At 55.1% G+C, this 21,656-nt stretch overlaps 5 protein-coding genes across 5 annotated transcripts; 2 read left to right on the top strand and 3 right to left on the bottom strand.

Annotated features, from left to right (window-relative positions):
- Positions 1-214: 214 nt before the first annotated feature.
- EI97DRAFT_445027 (uncharacterized protein) lies at positions 215-920 on the bottom strand (the record flags this gene model as incomplete). Its single annotated transcript, XM_033799938.1, has 2 exons — positions 215-361; positions 462-920. 2 exons carry the CDS (start codon positions 918-920, stop codon positions 215-217), a joined length of 606 nt encoding a protein of 201 aa, XP_033650826.1.
- A 4,324-nt stretch (positions 921-5,244) lies between these two features.
- EI97DRAFT_461169 (isocitrate lyase and phosphorylmutase) lies at positions 5,245-7,315 on the bottom strand (the record flags this gene model as incomplete). Its single annotated transcript, XM_033801174.1, has 5 exons — positions 5,245-5,258; positions 5,312-5,565; positions 5,657-6,493; positions 6,550-6,838; positions 6,901-7,315. The coding sequence occupies 5 exons, from the start codon at positions 7,313-7,315 to the stop codon at positions 5,245-5,247; spliced, it is 1,809 nt and encodes a 602-aa protein (XP_033650827.1).
- Positions 7,316-7,540: 225 nt separating this feature from the next.
- EI97DRAFT_436168 (citrate synthase-like protein) lies at positions 7,541-9,791 on the top strand. The gene is made up of 5 exons (XM_033799035.1): positions 7,541-7,952; positions 8,018-8,045; positions 8,108-8,264; positions 8,327-9,305; positions 9,357-9,791. Exons 1-5 carry the CDS (start codon positions 7,905-7,907, stop codon positions 9,570-9,572), a joined length of 1,428 nt encoding a protein of 475 aa, XP_033650828.1. The 5' UTR covers positions 7,541-7,904; the 3' UTR covers positions 9,573-9,791.
- Positions 9,792-9,936: 145 nt separating this feature from the next.
- EI97DRAFT_404483 (beta-glucosidase-like protein) lies at positions 9,937-13,603 on the top strand. The gene is made up of 3 exons (XM_033796538.1): positions 9,937-11,236; positions 11,288-12,164; positions 12,245-13,603. Exons 1-3 carry the CDS (start codon positions 10,184-10,186, stop codon positions 13,312-13,314), a joined length of 3,000 nt encoding a protein of 999 aa, XP_033650829.1. The 5' UTR covers positions 9,937-10,183; the 3' UTR covers positions 13,315-13,603.
- A 3,832-nt stretch (positions 13,604-17,435) lies between these two features.
- Positions 17,436-21,447, bottom strand: EI97DRAFT_424566 (elongation factor 3). Its single transcript, XM_033797140.1, has 4 exons — positions 20,467-21,447; positions 18,230-20,417; positions 17,734-18,176; positions 17,436-17,680 (listed from the first exon to the last, which is right to left on the bottom strand). The coding sequence occupies exons 1-4, from the start codon at positions 21,157-21,159 to the stop codon at positions 17,642-17,644; spliced, it is 3,363 nt and encodes a 1,120-aa protein (XP_033650830.1). The 5' UTR covers positions 21,160-21,447; the 3' UTR covers positions 17,436-17,641.
- Positions 21,448-21,656: the final 209 nt, after the last annotated feature.

Raw genomic sequence — 21,656 nt, forward strand, 5'->3', positions numbered from 1 at the left:
GACGGCGGGAGCGGACTGTTTATCATTGAGGAGGCAATCTGGTTTGAATTGGTAGTCAGCAGTGGGCTCTCAAACGACCTTATCTGCACGATGTACTTAAACTTCTATGTGTGAAAGCGAGTGTGGTCATATAAGAACTGTGTGTGCTATGTTCAGTGTACACCAGTGGTACTTAATTCCGCAAACATAGGATGGGGCGCGAACTTGATGCTCATTATCGACACCGTGACACGTATACACCAGCATTCGTTCCGCCCTCCTCAGTAACTTCAAGCAAACCGCGTCTTCTGATCCAACCGCAAATCGCTACCACACGCCGCTTTCCCACTATGCGATCAAAACTTCCGGATTTGGTTCCAAGCTGGGATCGCCAATATAGAAGGTAGCCCAGGAATATACATCCTCATCCCATCCCCCCATCTTCCTCCAATATCCCTCCATCATCAACCACTCCCACTAACTTCCGTCCCACCACCCCACCCCTCCGTACCCACAGCATCATAACTCAACTCCGTTTCCACTCCATCCAACCACTCTTCAATATCCCACGGGTTATTCCCATTGTGTAAATCCCCTCTCCCAAAACACGGCCTCGTTGCCGCATCACTTTGACCCTCCGAGGCAAGGCGAAACCGCATCTGCTCCATGGCCACCTGTTCCCCGAACGCGGGAAACTTCCACTGCTGCGATCGTGCCATTTCCTCTCCGTGGGCGTGAATTCGTGCTTCTGGTATATGTTGTGCTCTTGCATTACGATGCACATCATGTACGACTGATGTTTGTTGAGGGAACCAGTTAAACGGGCGAGGTGAACTGGGTTGTGTGGTTGTGGACGAGGAAGATTGCGGACGGAGAAGGGTCTTACGGCGGACGAGACAGAGTTTACCGCGTGGTGTCCGGGAGACAGATACGTAAGTCATGGTAGTTTGTGTTCGGCTTCTTGGAGTTCAAAAAGGACGGAGAGGACGCGTACGTTCAGGCGGCGCGAGATGCAAGGATGGAGCGGAAATTGAAGGACGAGCGCTGACGCGGTCGCGTGTAGAGGGCAGCGGCAGGTTGCGACATGTCCGTATATATGTTCTCAATTGTTTGTCTGTTTTGCGGTTGTCAGTTTGTGTCGGGTGGATCGTAGGTTTGCGGTGGCCGCGTGCGGTGAGACTGATTCCGGCGGGGAGCTTGTGAAAACTTTTCGCTGCTTTTACTGCTGTCTTGTGAGGAAGTGAAGAGGCAGCAGGCACGGAGAGGCGTTGGTCGCAAGTCATGGAGGCAGGGATGAACAGAATGAGGCAGCGATGAACAGAATGAGGCAGCGATACAAGACGGGCATCAACAACAAACGCAAGCTTGAGTCAACACAAGAGAAAAGTAGAAAAACTTCTTCCTCGAAGGTTCGCATATAGCGAAGCAATCAATGAAAAAGGTCTGCTGTGGGGATACTTGTGCATCAGTGCGCCTCTCAGAGGGCAGTACCTCGAATCCACAGCGCTCAAGCAAGCGAACCCATGTTCCTATCCAGCGCTGACCAGGCACCGGGAGCAATGAATGGCAAGAAGAAAAAGAAAAAAGAAAAAGAAATGTGGACGCACCTTCTACGAGCCCCACACCCGCTCGCAGTGATTGATGGTCTGCACCTTCGAACAATCGATCAAACGGGCAACAATCGATCAGACCTCTCATGAGGACAGAATGAAAGCCGACAAAGTTGAAAAGTCACTCAGCGTGTTCAAACACCGTAGAGGATCATTGAACTGCTGAGGGTTACCCCAGGAATCTGAAAAGCGTTGTCATCATGTTCAGAACCAAAGTAGGAGGAGGATGAACTTACAGAATCATGCCGCCAACTCTGGCGCTGCTGTGAGCCCCGACCTCGCTCACAGCGATGGTCCACAACCTCTTACCTTGGACCTCTCAGAGAAGCTGCGTGTTAGTGCTGCTCGGGTTAGTCTCCCGCCGAGCGGGCCTGCTGGGTTGTCAGCCTCTGATCAAAACAATCAGAACTGAGGAAGGATGTACTGACCTAATCAAAATGAAGCCGCGCTTCCTTAACCAGGGGCCCCACCCGCGCCCAAGGTCATGACTCACGCCCGTGTACAGAGCCTCTGCCCGCGTTCAGCCCCGCGAGTGGGATGGAGAAGAGAAGGAGGGAGGGGGAGGGGAGAGGGTTTATATATGCAGCCTGGGAGGCCCGAGCGAGGGATTAGTCATCTGGAGCGACCGGAGCGAGAGAGATTTTTGGAAAGAGGCTTTTCGAAGGTGCTGGAGGGGTTTGGAGCGCTCTGATTGGGTTGGGGGGCTGGGAGACGGCAGTGAAACACGATTTCTACATGTCTCGACGTCCCGATTGGGTTTAGCGGGGCAGCGGCGGTGACGGCAGGGGTACGCGCCCCTCCGAGCTCGCAGGGCGTGGAGACAGGAAGGAAGGGAATGAGAATGGCTGTGGGTGTGTGTGGTGTGTGTTTTGGGAGGTCGGCGGGCAGTAGGGAGGTATCAAAAACGGGCGATTTCAGTCGGAAAATGATTAGAACAACACGAGCCGGGCACGGGAGGATCAGTGGAACCAACGCTACGGAGAATTTGGCCCACGTAGATGGGTCTGGCGGCTGCGCGGTTGCATGGGTCGATGTGGGTGTGAGCATCCATGCAGGCCCTCGAAGTGGGCACAATGAAAAACGCCTCCAGTCTGCTGGTAATGAGATAGAGAAATGAAAGAAAAGTGCTACAATCAGTTTCATTGTAATTGATGACCCCAATGTGTGCGAAAAGCTGTGCCACTCGTTGCCAGCCCGCCTGGCTGCAGCTGGGAAGCGTTGCTTCAGCAAAGCGAGAATTCAGCTATGAGATCGTTTCTCGAGGGCGGCCATATGGCATAAAGCTATCTAGAGCACCAATAGCAATCTACTATGTGACGATATCTCCGTGAACGCGGTGCGCCTTCTCATGGGCGAGAGACTCAATCGTGTTGAGCGTAGGGGTAACAGCAGCATCAGATTTGACGCACTTAACTCCCAAAGCCGGCGAAAAACAACCGTCAGCAGTGAGATACTAGGATTTTACAAATGAAGATCACCGAGTCCTTCAAATAAAGTTTCTCTCGGCGCCATAAGAACTGCGCGAAAGCGCTGCGCGGCGGCTCCATGGAGCGAGGCCGCGAGGCCGGACGCTTGAACCCCATCACGAAAGCCAGCGCCCGGAAGGCCAGAGCCTCGCAGAGCGCGATACAACCGCAAGAAAGTTCTAGCTCGCTGCAAGCGCTCCGCGCCTGATACGCATCTCGACCGCAGAAGTGGCTTCAGCACACTGTCCCACCAAAATAACCAGGAACGCGTCAGGGTGAGCCATCTTACTTCCAAACCACCCAAAAATGCAGCTAAAGACATTACAAAGAGCTCAGATACGCATCAACGTGACCTGAACCCGCATCGCCTCCAGATACGTCGACGAGATCGCGTAGTCAGCCGCCAATGTGGCGAAGTGACCAAAACGCAGAAACAACACGGCGGAACGTCACCCCATAAGCTTCTGTCTATCAAAAGCACCATTTACTACACTACAATACTCCCAATCATACCAGAGAAACGATCCGCCGCGCCAGCGGAGACGCTATACAGTGTACGCACACGGCGCGACTGGCTAAACACCACGGGTCTTGGAACACCATAAACAGACGAAAGCCGTCATCGGTGAGTCAGACAAAGACTTGCCTCGATACGCCACACTCAGAAGTGAGGATCAAGACAGCGACGGACGGAACGCGCGGCATCTCACCTTCGCGGTCCCGATGCCGGCGCAAACGTACAGCTCTATCCACACCAGCGCGAACGCCTCCAGCAGACTCAAATTTACAACTTACAGACACCGCCGGAAAGAGCTCCCCACATCGTGAGCCAATGTCGGGAGTATTGGAAACCCTCGGAGCCAGTGCGATGGGCGGGAGAGCGAGCGTACCTGGATAACATGGACGTGTCACGGGAAGCCTAATCACATATTCTCTAACGGTTTAATCAACGATACAATTTAGAATCCAAGTCTTCTCAAGCTGCTCGAGCGCCTTGGAAAATACCGTAAGCCACACCCCGGTTCCGTGGAGACGGCGGCATCAGGCACAATCAAGGTGAGCTCACTCATACCCTAGGGTACCGGCACCAAACCCTCGTTAAAACACCAGATACACCAGATTACATATTACTCTAAGCAGTACGAGCGCCGGGGAGGATTCCATGCGCCACTACTTCGCCGAATGTCTCGGACGCCGTCACCGAGGGTAAAACAGCGGGTGCGCGCTTGAGATTCGGAAGGTCAAAACAACATGAGAATACAGGCATCAGACCGCTCGATGGAAACACAGGGGACGATAGCTGAATAAAACATGGAGCAGCCGCGATAGAAGCGCGGGATACAATAAACACGATACTCCGAGGCGAGGAGCGTACTATGGCGTACACGGGACTGACACGAAAGGGCACTACAAACGGGCTTCTCAGAGCGAGATAACCTCTGGCCTCCATATTCTCCCAACCTCACAGACCTCCTAAACCATCACCAGCACCTTTACTCATACAAACACAAGCCCCCATCCACTTCTTCTAACCACGCTCATCCGAAACCCCAGCCGTAGCTCGAGAGCCAGAACCGCGCCACTCCCAACCCAAGAACACCCGCGCCCCATATCACTCCGAACATCCACCCTAGCATCTACAAAGCCCGCCGATGGCAGCCGATACTAGAGTCGGAATAATACCAGCACCCAGAGCGATTCCCCTGGTCACATACGATAGCAGTTCCAAGCCCCACTCCAACGGTGTTCCCTCGTCAGCCTATACTGCCTTCCCTTGAGACAACGTATCCCAGTTTTCCACTACGCCGAATCGCCGAAGCCGAAAGCATGATTACGCAGCAAAGGAGCGGAAGCAAAAGCACAGGGAATATACTGCGGACGGAAGACCAGATGAGATGACAATGCTGTGTATGATTGGGGGGATTGGAGAGGCAGGCGGATGTAGCGGCTGTGGGCGGTTCAGCGCGGAAAGAGGAGGTCTGTTGAGAGACGAAAGCTGGATACTGGTTCAGCTCCTTTGAGAGAGCGTCTTATCAGGTTGAAGAGATTGACTAGTGCGAAGAGTACTTAGCCAGGGAGCGAGGAATTCAACACCGTGGACGAAGCAAGAGGCCGTTTTGAATCAGAACAGTCAATCAAATCCGTTCATTCGTAAGGTCTATTCGTTACCGACTTGACATATCTAACTTTCAATGCCGAACTTCTAAAATCCTACTTCAGTTAGTCAAATCCTCAAGCAAACTCAACGAAACTTACCAGCCTCAGTATTCCCCTCGCCCATACTCTTACTCCCACTACTACCGCTCTGAATGGATCCCAGGATCCCGTCAATGTAACCCGCACCACTCCACTTCTGATGCGTCAAGACATCGCAGCCGAGTTCCTTTTCGCGCGCCTGGACGAGCTTGACATATGCCAGCATTCCCTCGTCCTTGAAGGCGCGGGAGAGCTCGCAGGTGATGGTTGCGGTGCTGTGTAGGCCGGCGAGGGAGATGAGTTGGAGGACGAAGCTGCAGAGACCACAGTCAGCAAACGGAACAGGACCAGCGCCCTTTCTGTAAAACATTGAAAGAAGTGCAGAAAGAAGAAGAATGAACGTACCCATGCTTCGCCAAATCCCAGACGAAATTCTTCAGCGCCTCCTCCGAGAAGCCCTGACCCATCCAATTGAAGCTCGGGCTCAGATTATACACAAACTTCTTTCCCGGGTGCTCTTTTCGAATCTCCGCCGCGAAACCGGCCGCCTTCTCCACGTTCGGATCCGCCGTCTCGACCCACAGCAGATCGGCGTACGGCGCAAACTCCTTTGCGCGCTTCGTCGCCGCCTTCATACCGGCCTTGTAATGGTAGAAGCCTTCGCGGGTGCGCGGGATGTCCCAGTTGAAGTAGACGGGCGTCTTTGTGTATTTCTCCGCAAGCTGGCGACGCTTGAGGAGGGAGAGGTTGGGGTTTGCGGCGGTTTCGGCAAGGTACGCATCGATGGTCGATTGGGAGGCTCCCTCTTTCTTGAGGTGCGCTTCCACGGCTTCATCGAAGGTGGAGAGTTTGTGCTTCTTCACCCACGCGGCTTCAAAGGCATCGATTTCCTTGCCCGGCGCACCCGCGGCCTCCATGCTCTGCAGCGTCTCGGCCAGCGGCTCGGTCTCTTCGGTCACGCCCATGATGAATTCGTGGTCGCGCACGTCGACGGCGCTGCTGATGAGCTTGCCGCTTTCCGAGTCGGTGCGCGCAATGACGAGGTTCTCGCAGCCCATCATGTCCCACTGGAAGCGGGCGGCGACGAGGCGGTTGATGTGGTCGCCGACGGGGACGAGGACCTTGCCGGCGAGGTGGCCGCATTTCTTGCCGCCGTGGAGTTGGTCCTCAAAGTGCACGGCTGCGGCGCCGTTTTCGGCGAAGAGTTTGGCTAGCTTGATGACGGCGGAGAGACCTCCATGGCTGAGGGATTCTGTTAGTACTTTCGTGCCTCCGAGGGTGTCACATGTTGTACGTACCCAGTGTCTCCGTCGGCAATGATGGGCCTCATGTAGTCAATGTAGGGAGTCTTTGCGCGCTCTTCGGCGGTCATCTTCCTCCTGTTATCCCAGTTCTTCCGGTCATGGAGCTGCTGCGCCTTGAACAGACGCTGGACCTGGTTCGGGACGGTGTTGTAGGGGTAATCGCCAAAGTCGGCAGATACTTCATTGGTGGTGGTGAGGACTGACGAGCAGGCCCAGCCGGAGACGTAGAGAACCTCCTGGTTGGGAGCCTGCTGGGTCATTTGCACGGGATCAATGGCACCCACTATGGCAAGGGAAGAGTTGAATCAGCCATTGTATTGCTACTGGGAGATCTGTATGACGCACTTGTGTGGACGGGCTCGCCCTTTGCAGCGCGCTCCTCGAACAGGTTGAAGAGTTTCCTCGCCATCAGTGAGCTCGGATATGTCTGTTGCAGCGCACCCCTCTTGCTCACGACATCCTCTGCCGAGTATGGGCGCTTGATTCCCTTGTATCGTGGTGAGGCCCACCAATCCCTCACCTGCTGCACCTGCTCCTCGAAGAGGGCATCTTCGGCTTGTCCTGCCTTGTCCGCCTCCGGTAGCAGCTGGAACGAGTCTGCAGGGAGCGCAGACGACACGGGAGGTTCTACGGGTTTGAGGGTAGTGCTCGACATGCGGCATACGGTTGTGGATATGGGTCGCAACAGCTGGTGGGCGTGGGAGGGGGTTCGGAGGGTTCGGCTCTGGCGGGCGACGGTTCGTGATACTGTCCGCAACATTGCGACGATGAATATATGTGGGAAATGAGGACTCGAGGTCCTGCTGTTGATGAGTCCTCGAAGATGGGCAGCTAAGGGTGAGATTGGAAGCTCGTGTGAATGAGCAATGTTTTGTGGATTTTGCCACCCGCGGACGAACTCGAAGCTCAACCGGCCGACAGCTGGGAAGACGCGCGAGGGCAGCGTGCACAAAGGTTTTGTTATACGGCGATGACGGCGGGCCGGACGATCTCTCTGATAGAGGATGGGCACGACAAGGCGTGGTTTGTGGTGGAGTCGCTTTGGATCGATGGATGAGGGATAAGTTTCTCCTCCGCACCGAGGCGGGCCGAGGCTAACCTTCTGCCATGGATCCCACTTCCCCATCCGCTGGCCAACAAGGACAAGGACGCATCGCCGGAGGAACGCCTGTCACCTGAACTGTCTTGTCCCGAGAGTTGCCGTTCTCTTTTTTTGCTCTCTTTTCACTTCACGAATAATAAACACTCCCCACGGCGTGTTGTTTGACCGTGTCGTGCGGCCTCTTCCATTCCTCAAGCTACCCCACCACCTACACCACCTACACCACCATCACTACACAGTTACAGCCATGGCTATGAACGCGCGCTCGGCAACCCGCGCCCTCAGGGCTTTCAAGGTAGGCTTCACTTGAGAAGAAAAGACTGTAGAAACTGAGCAGACAGCTAATGGAAGCTTTCACAGGCCTCCGCGGTGCGCCCTGTGTCTTCCGGTAAGCACTTGGGCCAGTCCAAACGTTGCGACGACAATTGAAAACTGACGAACCACCTGCAGTCCAGGCATGCAACTACTCGACATCCGCCGAGCCCGACCTCAAGGCGACCTTCAAGAAAGTCCTGCCCGAGAAGCGCGAGCTCCTCAAGAAGGTCAAGGCCCACGCCGACAAGAAGCTCGGTGATGTCAAGGTGGAGAACACCTTGGGTGGAATGCGGTATGTTGCGACATCCAGAATTACCCCATTGACCCCAAACAATGGTTTCTGACAAGCGCCAGAGGCCTCAAGGCCATGGTCTGGGAGGGCTCCGTCCTTGACGCCAACGAAGGTATCCGCTTCCACGGCAAGACCATCAAGGACTGCCAGAAAGAGCTCCCCAAGGGCGCCTCCGGCACCGAGATGCTTCCCGAGGCCATGTTCTGGCTTCTCCTTACCGGTGAGGTCCCCACCACGGCGCAGACCCGTGCTCTCTCCCGCGAGCTCGCCGAGAAGGCCAGCATCCCCACCTTCGTCGAGAAGATGCTCGACAACTTCCCCAAGGACCTCCACCCCATGACCCAGTTCGCGTGCGCCGTCTCCGCCCTCAACTACGAGTCCAAGTTCGCCAAAATGTACGAGAAGGGCATGAACAAGGCCGACTACTGGGAGCCCACCTTCGACGACTGCATCAGCCTGCTTGCCAAGCTCCCTACCATCGCCGCGAAGATCTACCAGAACGCCTACCGCGGCGGAGGGGCTCTCCCTGCCGAGGTCGACCTCAACCAGGATTGGGCCTACAACTTCGCGGCCATGTTGGGCAAGGGCGGAAAGGAGAACGAGGGCTTCCAGGACCTCCTCCGTCTGTACCTTGCGCTCCACGGTGACCATGAGGGCGGCAACGTCTCGGCTCACACCACCCACCTGGTCGGCAGCGCCCTCTCCGATCCCTTCCTCTCCTACTCGGCCGGTCTCCAGGGCCTCGCTGGTCCTCTCCACGGTCTGGCCGCCCAGGAGGTGCTCCGCTTCATCCTCGACATGCAGAAGGCTATTGGCGGCGATCTGTCCGACAAGAGCGTCAAGGACTACCTCTGGAGCGTCCTCAACTCCGGCCGCGTCATTCCTGGCTACGGCCATGCCGTGCTGAGGAAGCCTGATCCCCGATTCGAGGCGCTCATGGACTTCGCCAACGCGCGCCCTGAGATTGCTCAGAACCCCGTCTACCAGCTCGTCAAGAAGAACTCCGAGGTGGCTCCTGGTGTGCTTACCGAGCACGGCAAGGTACGACAATTTCTTGAGTTTGCTTGAATCGGATAGCTAACAATGCTCCAGACCAAGAACCCCTACCCCAACGTCGACTCGTCCTCTGGCGTCCTCTTCCACCACTATGGCTTCCACGAGACGCTCTACTACACGGCCACCTTCGGCGTCAGCCGCGGTCTTGGTCCTCTGGCACAGCTCATCTGGGACCGCGCACTGGGTCTGCCCATCGAGCGCCCCAAGAGCATCAACCTGGCTGGTATCCTGAAGCAGGTCGAAGGACAGTAGGGAGATGCTGAAGAGTTGATATGATACGGTGGAGAAGGGAAGAGAAGAGGAAGAAAAGCGGAATGATTTACTTGCTTTGTATATCACGTTAAGCGGTTACGCAAGTTACGATAAGGACATTATGTATGATTCAAATGGAATAAGGAGGTTCTTACCTTGTGTCCATCTGAAGCGGGTGATGTCGACTACTGTGTAAACATCTATCTGTCTATGGCAGTCTTTGTGAGCGTTTTCGCCAAGAGCTCAGGCTGGAAGAAGGAAGAAATTGAAGCATGGACGATCATGGGGCTGCGCTGTGGCGGTGCAGTGCCTGGTCACATAACAGGGGTTACAGAAACATCAACCACCCTGCGGCTGCGGCTCCGTGCGACGACAAACATTCCCCGCTCATCCGCATAACCATATGTAGCTGCACTCATTACCAGCTTGGCTGTTGTGCTTTTACGTCCCATGTTCCATTTCACTTCATGAACCGGGCATTGCGCTCGTTTCCCTCCGCATCCGCTCCAGATAATTGCGGCTTTCTGATACTCCTTTTTACCTTCTCCTAATCCTTACGCTCATTCCCATTTTCCTATCTTGGAATCCACTAGACTGTACCTGATCCAATCATGGCCCCAATTCCAGAATCCTACGAACTGCGCCGCGGAAAGTACGCACGCATTGACGACCCGGCCGACGACGAAACACCCACACGAGCATCCTTCTCCTCCGACACGTCCTCGTACGAAGACCTCGAAGAATTCGATCCCCTGAATTACGATGCCGGGACTTTGAAAGTCAAGAGGAGTGCTACAGATCTTAGGGCAAAAAGGCGGAAAGCCTCGCTACGGAAAGATGTCGAGTTCGGGGAGAAGCTGAAAGAGACCGGAGGAAGGAGGAGGAGATGTGTACCAAGTAAACTGTGCTGCGGCTTAGTCTTGCTCTTTGTAGCAAGCGTAGTCCTCCTCCTCTCTGCAGGCGGAATCTGGGCCTGGCGCTCCGCTCCCCTAGACGGCCAGTCTCCGCCTTGGTATCCGACACCCAAGGGCGGTACAGACCCATCCTGGAAAGACAGCTACGCCAAAGCCGCCGCTCTGGTGCGACAAATGACGCTCGTGGAGAAGGTGAATATAACGACGGGTACGGGGTGGAGTATGCAGATGTGTGTGGGAAACACTGGACCAGTGCCCCGGTTGAAGTTCCCGAGTCTGTGTCTGCAGGACGGACCGCTCGGGATTCGGTTTACGGATCATAGTACTGCGTTTCCTGCGGGGATCACGGTTGGCGCGACGTGGAATAAGGAGTTGATGTATTTGAGGGGGAAGGCGCATGGGGAGGAAGCACGATTGAAAGGCGTGAATGTTCTTCTCGGTCCTGCCATGGGTCCGCTAGGCCGCATGCCAGCTGGAGGTCGCAACTGGGAAGGGTTTGGGTCCGATCCCGTCTTGCAGGGCATCGCGGCCGCGGCGACGATTCGCGGCATTCAATCCGAGGGGGTCATGGCGACGGCAAAGCATTATGTGGGGAATGAGCAGGAGCATTTCCGGCAGGCGTGGGAGTGGGGAACGCCGAATGCCATTTCGAGTAATATCGACGATAGGACGTTGCATGAGGTTTATGCCTGGCCGTTTGCGGAGAGTGTGAGGGCCGGCGTGGCAAGTGTGATGTGTTCCTATAATCAGGTGGGTTGTGGAAGAGCATCTGTGAGATGATCGGATGGCTGACGGTCACAGGTGAATAATAGCTATGCCTGTCAGAACAGTAAGCTCATGAACGGCATACTGAAAGACGAGCTGGGCTTCCAGGGCTGGGTCCAAAGCGACTGGCTCGCGCAGCGCAGCGGCGTTGCGAGCGCTCTCGCTGGTTTGGATGTCACCATGCCGGGGGACGGGCTGAAGTGGGCAGACGGCAAGAGTCTATGGGGTCCCCAGCTCACCAGGGCTGTTTTGAATGGCAGCGTTCCCATGGAGCGTTTAAATGACATGGCCACACGCGTGGTTGCGGCATGGTACCAGCTGGGTCAGGATGACACCAGCAAATGGCCTCTTCAACCTCCTGACGGTGACGGCGGGCCCAACTTCTCCTCGTGGACCGACGAGGAGATCGGCCTGCTTCATCCTGGGAGCACGGATAAGACTACTGGCGTGGTCAACAAATTCGTCGACGTGCAAGGCGAAGGCGAAGACTTCCACGGCAACCTTGTGCGTCGCATTGCAGCAGAAGGCACTGTTCTTGTCAAGAACGAGGGTAATCTTCTCCCCCTCAGCCGCAACGGCCGGAAAGAAGGCACGAAGCGAGCGAAAGGCACAGTATTCCGCGTCGGTATATTCGGCGAGGACGCACGCTTGAACAGGAACGGCATCAACGCTTGCAAGGATCGTGGATGCAATGACGGTACTCTTGCTTCCGGCTGGGGCTCTGGAGCGGTTGAATTCCCGTATCTGGTTGAGCCGTTTGCGGTGCTAAGAGAGGCATTTGATAACGAGACAGTCACTGTGACCGACTGGCTCGAGAACACCATCCCTGAGGACAAGAGCATCATGGAAAATCAGGACCTCTGCATCGTCTTTGCGAACGCGGACGCCGGAGAAGGCTACATTGCATGGAAAGGTAGTCCCCCTCACTCTTTTTTCTCTCTACCCCTTATCTGCTTACTAATCAATAAACACCAACCCGCTGACATCCCCCAGACATCCGCGGCGACCGCAACGACCTGCACCTACAAAAGAACACCGAAGCTCTGATTAGCCACGTCGCATCATTTTGCGGTCGCGGTCAATCCCCCGTCCTCGTCGTCATCCACACTGTCGGCCCTGTCCTGCTAGACCCATGGATCTCCCATTCCAATATCCACGGCATCCTCATCGCGCATCTGCCCGGCCAGGAATCGGGAAATGCTCTCGTGGACGTGGTGTTCGGGGATGTGAATCCCAGTGGGAAATTACCATATACGATTGCGAAGAAGGAAGAGGACTATGGACAGGGTAGTAAGGTTATTTACTTGCCTGACTTGAGAGAGGGGTTGGTTGTGCAGCAGAACTTCTCGGAGCCGGGGATCTTTGTGGATTATCGATGGTTCGATAAGGAGGGGGTTGAGCCGAGATGCGAGTTTGGGTACGGGCTGAGTTACACGACGTTTGCGCTTGAAGGGCTGAAGCTGGACACGTTGGGCGAGAGGACGATGTTGCCGAAACCGAGACCGCATGGTGTGGAGCCGCCAAAGTTTGACAACAACATGCCGGATAAGAAGAGTGCGCTGTTCCCCGGGGGCTGGAAGAGGATCGAGAAGTACATCTACCCCTGGCTCGACTCGGTGGATGACATTGAGCCTACCGTGGCGACAACAGCATCCGCTTCGGCAATTCCCCAGAGCCCACTTAGCCCCGCGGGTGGCGCGCAAGGCGGAAACCCTGATTTATATACTCCGCTCCTAGCCGTGGAAGCGACGGTACGGAATATGGGTGCGAGGGACGGAGCCGCGGTCGTCCAGCTGTATATCGAGTTCCCTGCCGATTATCGTGATCCGGAGACGGGGGAGAAGGTGGAGTTTCCCGTTAGGGTGTTGAGGGGGTTTGACAAGGTGCAGTTGAAGAAGAAGGGGGAGGATGGGGATAGGGAGAGAGTGAGGTTCGAGGTTAGCAGGAAGGACTTGAGTTATTGGGATGTTAGGAGGCAGAATTGGGTCTTGCCGGTGAGTGGCAAGTTTGGGGTTATGGTGGGGTTTTCGAGTAGGGATTTGCCGCTTAACGGGGAGTGGTAGGTGGTGAGTGGGTGGATGGGAGGAAGTGGATGGTTGGACGCGTGGTGGAAGGAAGCAGGGCGTTATATACCTATCCATATTTCCGTGTGTGTTGAATTTGATATCCAGTTCACTTTCATATTTTTTTCCCTTCGTCGGGTGGAGAATGGCTTTGCAATTCTCTCGAGGCAATGAGGCCGGGACACTTTTACAACGACACGCGTACTAGAAGAGTCCTAGGCCATGCTGAAGATCAGAAATGCCAGGATGGGTCCAAGATTGGAGCAAGGTAGCTCTTCCTTTATTTAGTATATACCAGATGACTCCATATCTGCTCGCTTCTCCCTCTCCAATCCCCGCCAAGTCCATCTGTCACATTCTCTATCTCCGATCCATAGGCCTATTTCCATCACACTGTTACTCACTGCTCGTTACTCACTGCTCTAACTACCCACCGTGGTAACCGGAAAAGCCTCACACGCTCCTCCCAACTTGGTTCTTAACCCTCGATCCCATCCTCACTTGCCTTGCCATCGATCCCATTCCCACCGGCCCTCGCAGGCCCACAGACGCAAAACGCAGTCCCCTTCACTGGGCCCTCACGGCAGCAGCCCGGGTCACCGCACGACGCCGTCCACACGGGCTTTCCGTCGGGTCCGCACGTGAAGATGACCATGAAGTACACACCGCAGAAGAAGGTGCCTGGCTTGCAAGGCTGGAAGGGCGGCACGCTTTGCCGTGCGAGCATGAGACCGGTCGTCGGTTGGGAAGCTGAGAAGTTGGATGGCGCTGTGAGGGAGTGAGGTTGATGAGCCGCATATTGATGGTCTTCATGCTCATCGTCCTCCGGAGAAGAAACAAGACGTCCGCCTGAATGCTCAGCGGGATCGACATCGATTTCCCACCCGTCCTCCAGGTTCAACGTCGCATCCGCCTTCTCACGCACGTCCCCCTCCACTGCCGCGAACCTAGGGCTAGGGCAGATACACCACGCCATGTCCCTCCAGCGATTATAATAGCAGCAATCCAGTCCGCCGCAATACGCCGTGACGCGCCAGGTGAGATCCTTAGCGCACCAGACGGCGGCGGAATTTTTCTGTTCGAAGTTTTTGGCGCAGCCCATGGCGGTATGTTTGTGGCAGGGTACGCCCTGGCCATGGAGGAGAACGTGTGATGAGGAGGCTGAGTCGAGGTCCGGCGAGCGGGAGACGAGATTTGGGGTCGTGGGGGAGGTGGAGGTGGACGGGGTTTTGGGTTCTCCAAATACGGTCTTGGGAATATCTCGGCGGGATGGGGGAGGACGTCTGCCCAAATGTTCTTCTGTAGGCTGGACATCGATCTCCCACCCGTCGGACAGGTTCAACGTCGCATCCGAATTCTCACGCGCATCCTCCTCTTCTACTGCCCCGTCCGCAAGGCGACGGCAGGCACACCACGCAAAGTCGCGGCTGCGGTTATACTTGCAGCAATTCACTCCGCCGGCGCACCATTGCTCGATGCGCCAGACGTGATCTCTACTGCACCAGATGACGGCCGACTTCTTGAGTTCGTAGTTTCTGGCGCAGCCCATGGCGGCCCATTGGTGGCAGGGTTCCGCCCGAGGGGAAAGGTGGGCGAGTGAGTCGCGGACGACGCGCGAGCGGGAGACGAGGTTGGGGGTTTCGGACGACGTGGACGTCGTTTGGGGTCCTTCTATCGCCTTGGGAATATCTTCTGCGGCCGGCGATTCGATTTCCGCGGCAGCTCCGCACGTAGTACACCAACTATGCCAATCTGTCAGCTTTGTTCAACTCGCAAACAGGTCATCCATTTCATTCGTTCACTTACGCCTTGCCATCCGATTCCCGACAGCAGAACCCTCCGCAAAGCGCAGACAGCTTCCAGAAGCCACGGCCATCGCAGACAAAGATGGCGTCTTTCTCGTGCACAAGGGCGCACATGTAGGATCCTGGGCGGCAGCGAGGAGGTAGCGCGGCGCCCGTGACTACCATATTTTTGGCTTTATCTGAGCCGAGGGTACCGTGGGCGGCATCGATGGAGTGTGAGGTTTCGAGGTTGTTGCCGACGCTGTTGATGATGGTTAGTGAATTGGAATCATGGAAAGTAAACAGAGTGAGCGGAAGAAACAGCAGACTAAGATTAGGAAGGGAGTATCCATTCCCTATCCAAAGCTGAGTACATTTGGACTATCCACAAAGTCCTTCCAATGTCACCTTGTCGCCACCATGCGTTCCCGTTCTCAACCCGAAAGATATACACTCAAGGGAATGAAAGGAAAGACAAGACCTACATTACCAATCCGTTGTCATCGCCCTCGACAGGTGTAGTCAGAGCGGGAAGGCAGTCAATCTCGTTGGTGTCCAAATCATGGCATTTCCAACCCTCGGGACACATCCCATCCGGGTAGAAGTCTGTGCCGTTACACTTCAACCATGCCCGGGGATCCGCATCACAGCATTTCGCTTCGCCTTTCTTGCAGTTCAGCGCATCGTGCTTGTCGGTATCGATGGCACGGGGATACGGAGTCGGGATAGGAGTGGGCTCCGCGATGGCCCGGGTGAAGATGTTGTCGGGACACTTGCAGTACTCGCGCGGCGTGCCCTTGTTCTTGCAGCAGCCCCGTTGGATGCAGCCCTTTGAGCAAGGAGAAAGGATCTCGGGGTGAACCGACTCGATGGCCTGTGGATACCCGGTTGGGGCTGCAGTAGCCTCGGTGATCGCGCGCGTGAAGATGTTGTCTGTATAGTAGTAGGATGATTAGAAACTTTTCTTAGATTCGGGGGAATTGAAAAGTAGTAGCTTACCAGGACACTTGCAGTACTCGCGCGGCGTGCCCTTGTTCTTGCAGCAGCCCCGTTGGATGCAGCCCTTTGAGCAAGGAGAAGCAAGCTCCAGGATTTCAGGATGAGGATGAACAGACTCGATGGCCTGCGGATACTCGCTCGGGACTGCAGTAGGCTCGGTAGGCTCGGTGACCGCACGCGTGAAGATGTTGTCTGTATGGTAGGATGATTAGCGACGTTTCTTGGATTCGGGGAAATGGGAAAGGTAATAGCTTACCAGGACACTTGCAGAACTCGCGCGGCGTGCCCTTGTTCTTGCAGCAACCCCTCTTGATACAGCCCTTTGAGCAGGGAGTTGCACCCTCCACAACTGTAGGATCACCCGACTCGGTGCCGGGAAGCTCCTTGGAGAGAAGATCGGTGAAGGAGGTGTCGCCGTCAGCGGCGTTGCAGAAGTCGCGGTCAGTCACTCTAACGCGCCAGACGCCAGACTCGCAGACGAAGGGATAACGAGAGCCCTGGACGCATATGCACTGGCCGTCGGTGCATGGCTTGGAGAGACCCTGTTGGGACATGTTAGCACAGTTCGAGGACGGAAAGTGTAGGAGGGACTTACTGAGACTTCAGCCTTGAAGATGGCGTCTGAACCTGGAGGAGAAGTGCCGGTGTCGTCTACAGTAATGCTGGTGACGACGCTGGCGAGGCCTGCAACGAGGATGCCCGCAACGAGCTTCATGATGACGAGCTTGAGGAGCTGTGCAAAGGATCGCGTTAGACTCGAACGTCGAGATACCCGAGACAAAGTAGCTCGAGGATCGAAGCCGGAATCAGGTGAGAGAGGATCAAGGTGAGATTGCTTACCAGAAGTTGAGTATTTGAGAAGTCGAGAAGTCGAAAGGTTGAGAGGTTGAGAGGTGAATTGGGACCTTGATCAGGTGAGAAGTTGGAGTTGTGGAGGAAGTGGTGGAGGAATAGAAAGTCAAGTTGAGGAGAAGGAAGTAGGGTTGATATAGCCCACTGAGGAGCAGCATGGGCCTCTCAGGCGGAGCGCTCTCGTGAACATGAGACAGGCGGTCTGCATCCTCGAACAGCTTAAAAGAGATTAGTGTGCTCATCACATTCACTCTCACTTGGAGGCACGGCACAAGGGCGCGGGAGTGGCAAATTGCGGAGCCCACAACCATTGAGCGGTCTGAGTGCAGGGACGCCAGCGGAAGACGGTGAATGGAAAGCTCGAAATAACGACTTATCATCATCATACTGAAAGAGCATCATGACGCTCAGGGGGCCATAGTTGGCTTCCGGCTCTACGACAGAATCCAATGAGCAAAACACATGCACAGAAGAGCTGAGTAATGGGACGCGTAACATAAACGTGCTTCATCTAGATAACCAACATCGTCTGCGTGCCTATCGTGATCGCGACAAAAGTCACATCCCTCAATCCTACTCTATGTATTCAAACGCAATCCCACCCGACCCGGTCTATAATCAAACGCCATTGAATGCCGGGAAGTCTATAATCTCATTTCGCGAAAGGATGCAAACTTTTATGGGGTATCTCTCTATTCCTCGTCATCCGTATCCGGTGGGTGGGGTGTGCCCTGAGTAGAAGTTAGCATGCATTGCTCATACGATGGTGAAGTGCCAAACATACTTTCGGACTGTTCAACCATTCAATATGCCTCAATCTCCTCCTCACTTCCCGTTCCTTCAGCTGTGCCCTGGTCATCTTCTTCTTTTTCTTCGCCTTGAACTTCATATCGTCAGGCTTGCCCTCGGCCTCGGACATGACAGGGGTGCCGTTTGTGCTTGGGTTAGTGGAAGGAACCGCGGAGCTAACGGCGCTGGAGCCCGGTCGCGAATCTTCGAAGCGACTCATATCCACCGCAGAACGGCCCTTATGGGTTACACGACCGTCAACTACATGCCACTGCTCGGGGCATAGAGCTCCGACGAACTCTTCGTTGTGGGAAATCATGATGACACCGCCCTTATAGTCGCGAATGGCGACAGCCAGACCTCCAAGCGAATCACGATCCAAGAAATTGGTAGGTTCGTCGAGCACAAGCAAATGGGGGTTGTTCCACAGTGCGCCGGCTGGGTGGAGTTAGTCTACAAACGCTCTGAATCGGGAGATTGGGAGTGCTTACCAAGTACAACCTTGACTTTTTGGCCACCGGAAAGACCAGAGATCTCATTATGGTTGGCGATTTCAGGATCCATGCCTAGATCTTCGAAGTGCTTCGAGATGACCTTGGGCTCCAGGACACGGAAACCCAAACCTTCCCGTGAAGCTTCATGATCATCAAACTCCTGCACCAACTTCTGAAAACCCTTCTCGAGCAGAGTCTCACGAGAAATCATAGTGTTGAACTTCGGCAGCATATGCTGCCACTTGACTTCATACTGGAAACTCTTCTTGTACTTCTGGCGACCGATAAGAGCCTCAATCTTGCGAGGCCCCTTTCCATCGCCAAGGTCGATGGGAGTCTCCAGCTGAGCCCTATCCTCCTCGGTCAGAACACGGGTCTGCTTCATCAGCACCTCACGATCATCACCATTGGCATAACGCCACTGGAGATACTGGTTGGGGGTCTTTTCCAGGTGCATCTCGACGTGTTCCAGGGCATGCTGCTTAATATACCCAATACGCAAGTTGGGATGCTTCTCGACCTTGCCTTGTTGGGGAATAAGCTCACCAGTGAGGATCTTGATGAGCGTAGATTTACCAGCACCGTTTGCGCCGATGATGGCAACCCGCGAGGAAAGAGAGAGGCTGCAGGAAGCGTCGTAGAGTGATGGCTTAGAAGCACCAGGGTACGTGTAAGTACAGTTGGTCATGCGGAGAATGGAGCGAGTGTTAGATTTGACTCCAGAAAGGATACCAGGCGGGGGAAACTTGAATTGGACTTGAGAGGACGACAAGGTGTAGTAGCTCTGGGCCTCCGGCTTGACCTTGACGAAATCGGCCAAGTTACCCTTGTAGCACACAAGCTTCTTCTGCTCGTAATGGTAGATGTCCGTGCAGACTGCATCCAAGAAACCGGAGTCGTGGGAGACGATCAAGCTGGTGATTTCCGTGTGCTTCTTCAGGTAATCCTGTAGCCATTTGACGTTGGCAACGTCCAGGTGATTGGTCGGTTCGTCGAGCAGGAGCACATCAGCGCGCATAAGCATAGCGCGGGCCAAGGCCAGCTTCATCTTCCACCCTCCAGAGAGAGACCCAACTTTGTGCGATTGTCTGCCTTCCGGGCCGGCCGTGAAACCAACCTCTTCCAAGACCTGGGAAATGCGTTCCTGGCTCTCATCTTTAAAGCGAGGATCGCGCGAGATGTACTCGAGTATAGTAAGATCAGCGTCCTCCCCCTGATTATGCTCGACGAAGCAAGTCTTGACTTGGTCCTGGGGCGGGAAACCCTCAAGCTTGCCATCCGCAATACTTCTCATCAGAGTGGACTTGCCCGCGCCATTACGACCACAGAGACCATAACGGTGGCCCTTGAGAAGGCGAAGATTAGTGTGCGAAAGCAGCAGCATGCCGCCATAACCCAAGGAGAAATTCGCGTTCACGATTTCAACCTCGCCATCGTCTTCTTTCACCGGTGCCCCGAACTTCCTGTGATCTTCTTCGACATAAAACCGATGGATGGCCTCCGAAACCTTCGCAGCCGCTCCAGGATGAAGGAGCGGTTCCAGGTAAGGGGTAATCAATTGCGGGATGCGCTCGTGCGCCCTCAGATTCACGACCTCGGCGACCATCTCCGAAATATAATCTCTCGCGTGAGCCCAAACCTCCGCATCACCAGGGAAATTTAGTAGACCCCCAGCAGCGCTGATCTGTTTATCCAGAGCCTCCTGGACCTCAGCAGGCGAGGTGCGTGAAAGAGCCCCTTTCTCCGCAAGACCATCCTTGTCAGCCATAGCCTTCTCGATGACGTCCAGAGCCCTGGCGCCAATCTCTCTGACTTCAGGTAGTGAGGCACGATCCTTGACGGCCTGTACACCGGGTTTCAACTTGGGAAGGAAAGCACGCGCTTCGATGGGGTCGTGGACGAGTTTGGTAAGATTCTCCACGACCACAACCGTCTGACGGAGCACTTCTTGCGAAGTACTGGGTGTGTTCAAGGAGCGCTCTAGAAGAGGGGTGACCATGGCGAGAACGGGAGAGGTGACGACGGCAACGAAGGTGGTCTGCGACAAGGCATGGATCGCCTTCTGCTGGCTCTGCGTGGACGGGTCTTCGATCGCCTTCACGAGCAATGGTATACGAGGAGCGATATCGTCGTTTTGGAGGAGTGTAGTTAAGCTGTTCATAGTCTTGACTGCCTGTTTTGCAACCTTGAAACAGGTCAGCAGCGTGAAGACAGAAACCGTAGATTGTACTCACCTCGTTCTTAAGGTCGTGCATTCCAGCTTCCACGATGGGAATCAGTCCTTCCAGCTTCTTGCCCATAGCCTCCCGGAGGACATCTTTCTCCTTTTCAACTTCCAAAGACTCCATTCCCATCTTCGCCTTATCCGCCATGCGGCCCAGCAGCTCATAGCCACCAACAGCACCCTGCCACTTGCCGGACTTCTTACTCAGATATTTCGAAAGCGCAGGAAGGAGACCAACAACCTTGGCCTCCGCATTCAAGTTGTCGAACAACGCATCCAGTGCGTATTTCGCAGATTCCCGGACCGGGGCCGTCTTATCAGACAAAGCATCCAGCGCCAAAGCAACCAGTCCCTCTTCTTGAACCATGAAAACGACCTCCGCGAGTTTCTGCGCTCGTGGAAACCGTTCGAATAGCGCGCCGAGCGCGTTCATGGCGCCTTCTCTGCGAATCGGGTTCTTCTTGTCCCCTGCCGCCTTCTTGATCTCTTCTAATACACCATAACCCCTAAGTCCGCGAAAGCCGACCGAGTTCTGGAGGAGTGTGGAAAGCGCATAAGCTGCCTCCACCGAAGCGTGCGACGTTTTCGCCGTGAAGATTTGGCTCATTAGCGAGGAGATATCGTCGTAGGAGGGAGGCGGGGCGGAGCCCGCCTGGTCGACCATTATTGCTGGGGCCATGGGCGGCGACTCAGAATGCGGCATCCCCTTCTGGAGAAGGGAAACCTAGAGATATTCCCAAGTGGCGCTCGAGGGAGAGTGAATGGAAATTTAGGGACGGAGGCGTTATCGATACGCGCGGTGCAATATTTCGTTTATTTAGGCGTTCGCCTGCTGCGGGATTAGTGTTGCGGCCTGAACACTGTACAAGAAGTGTATCGGGGTGCCGAATGCCGCAAACGCTCGCACCTGAGAAGAGTGGAGAGTGTAGTAATTGTACAAGAGGAAAGCGAAGGGTGCCAAAAGGCGAAGTGTTGGGGCGGGGAGGATTTGCGTTGGGCCTCAAATTATTTCTGGTCTCCCTTGGCTGACCGAGATGGACCGAGCGAGCCACTGGCGTGCCCGAGCGCCACCCACGTTCCAGCAATCCCCGCGCTAAACCACTTTGGTTTGAGCGATGGAAATCGATGCGGCTGATGAGTAATAAGACTAGGGGGTGAATTTCGCTGCATAGAGTGCGTCCCATTTATAAATGTGACTTT

This window comes from Westerdykella ornata (genome assembly GCF_010094085.1).
Source record: "Westerdykella ornata strain CBS 379.55 unplaced genomic scaffold EI97scaffold_28, whole genome shotgun sequence".
NCBI classification, from domain to species: domain Eukaryota; kingdom Fungi; phylum Ascomycota; class Dothideomycetes; order Pleosporales; family Sporormiaceae; genus Westerdykella; species Westerdykella ornata.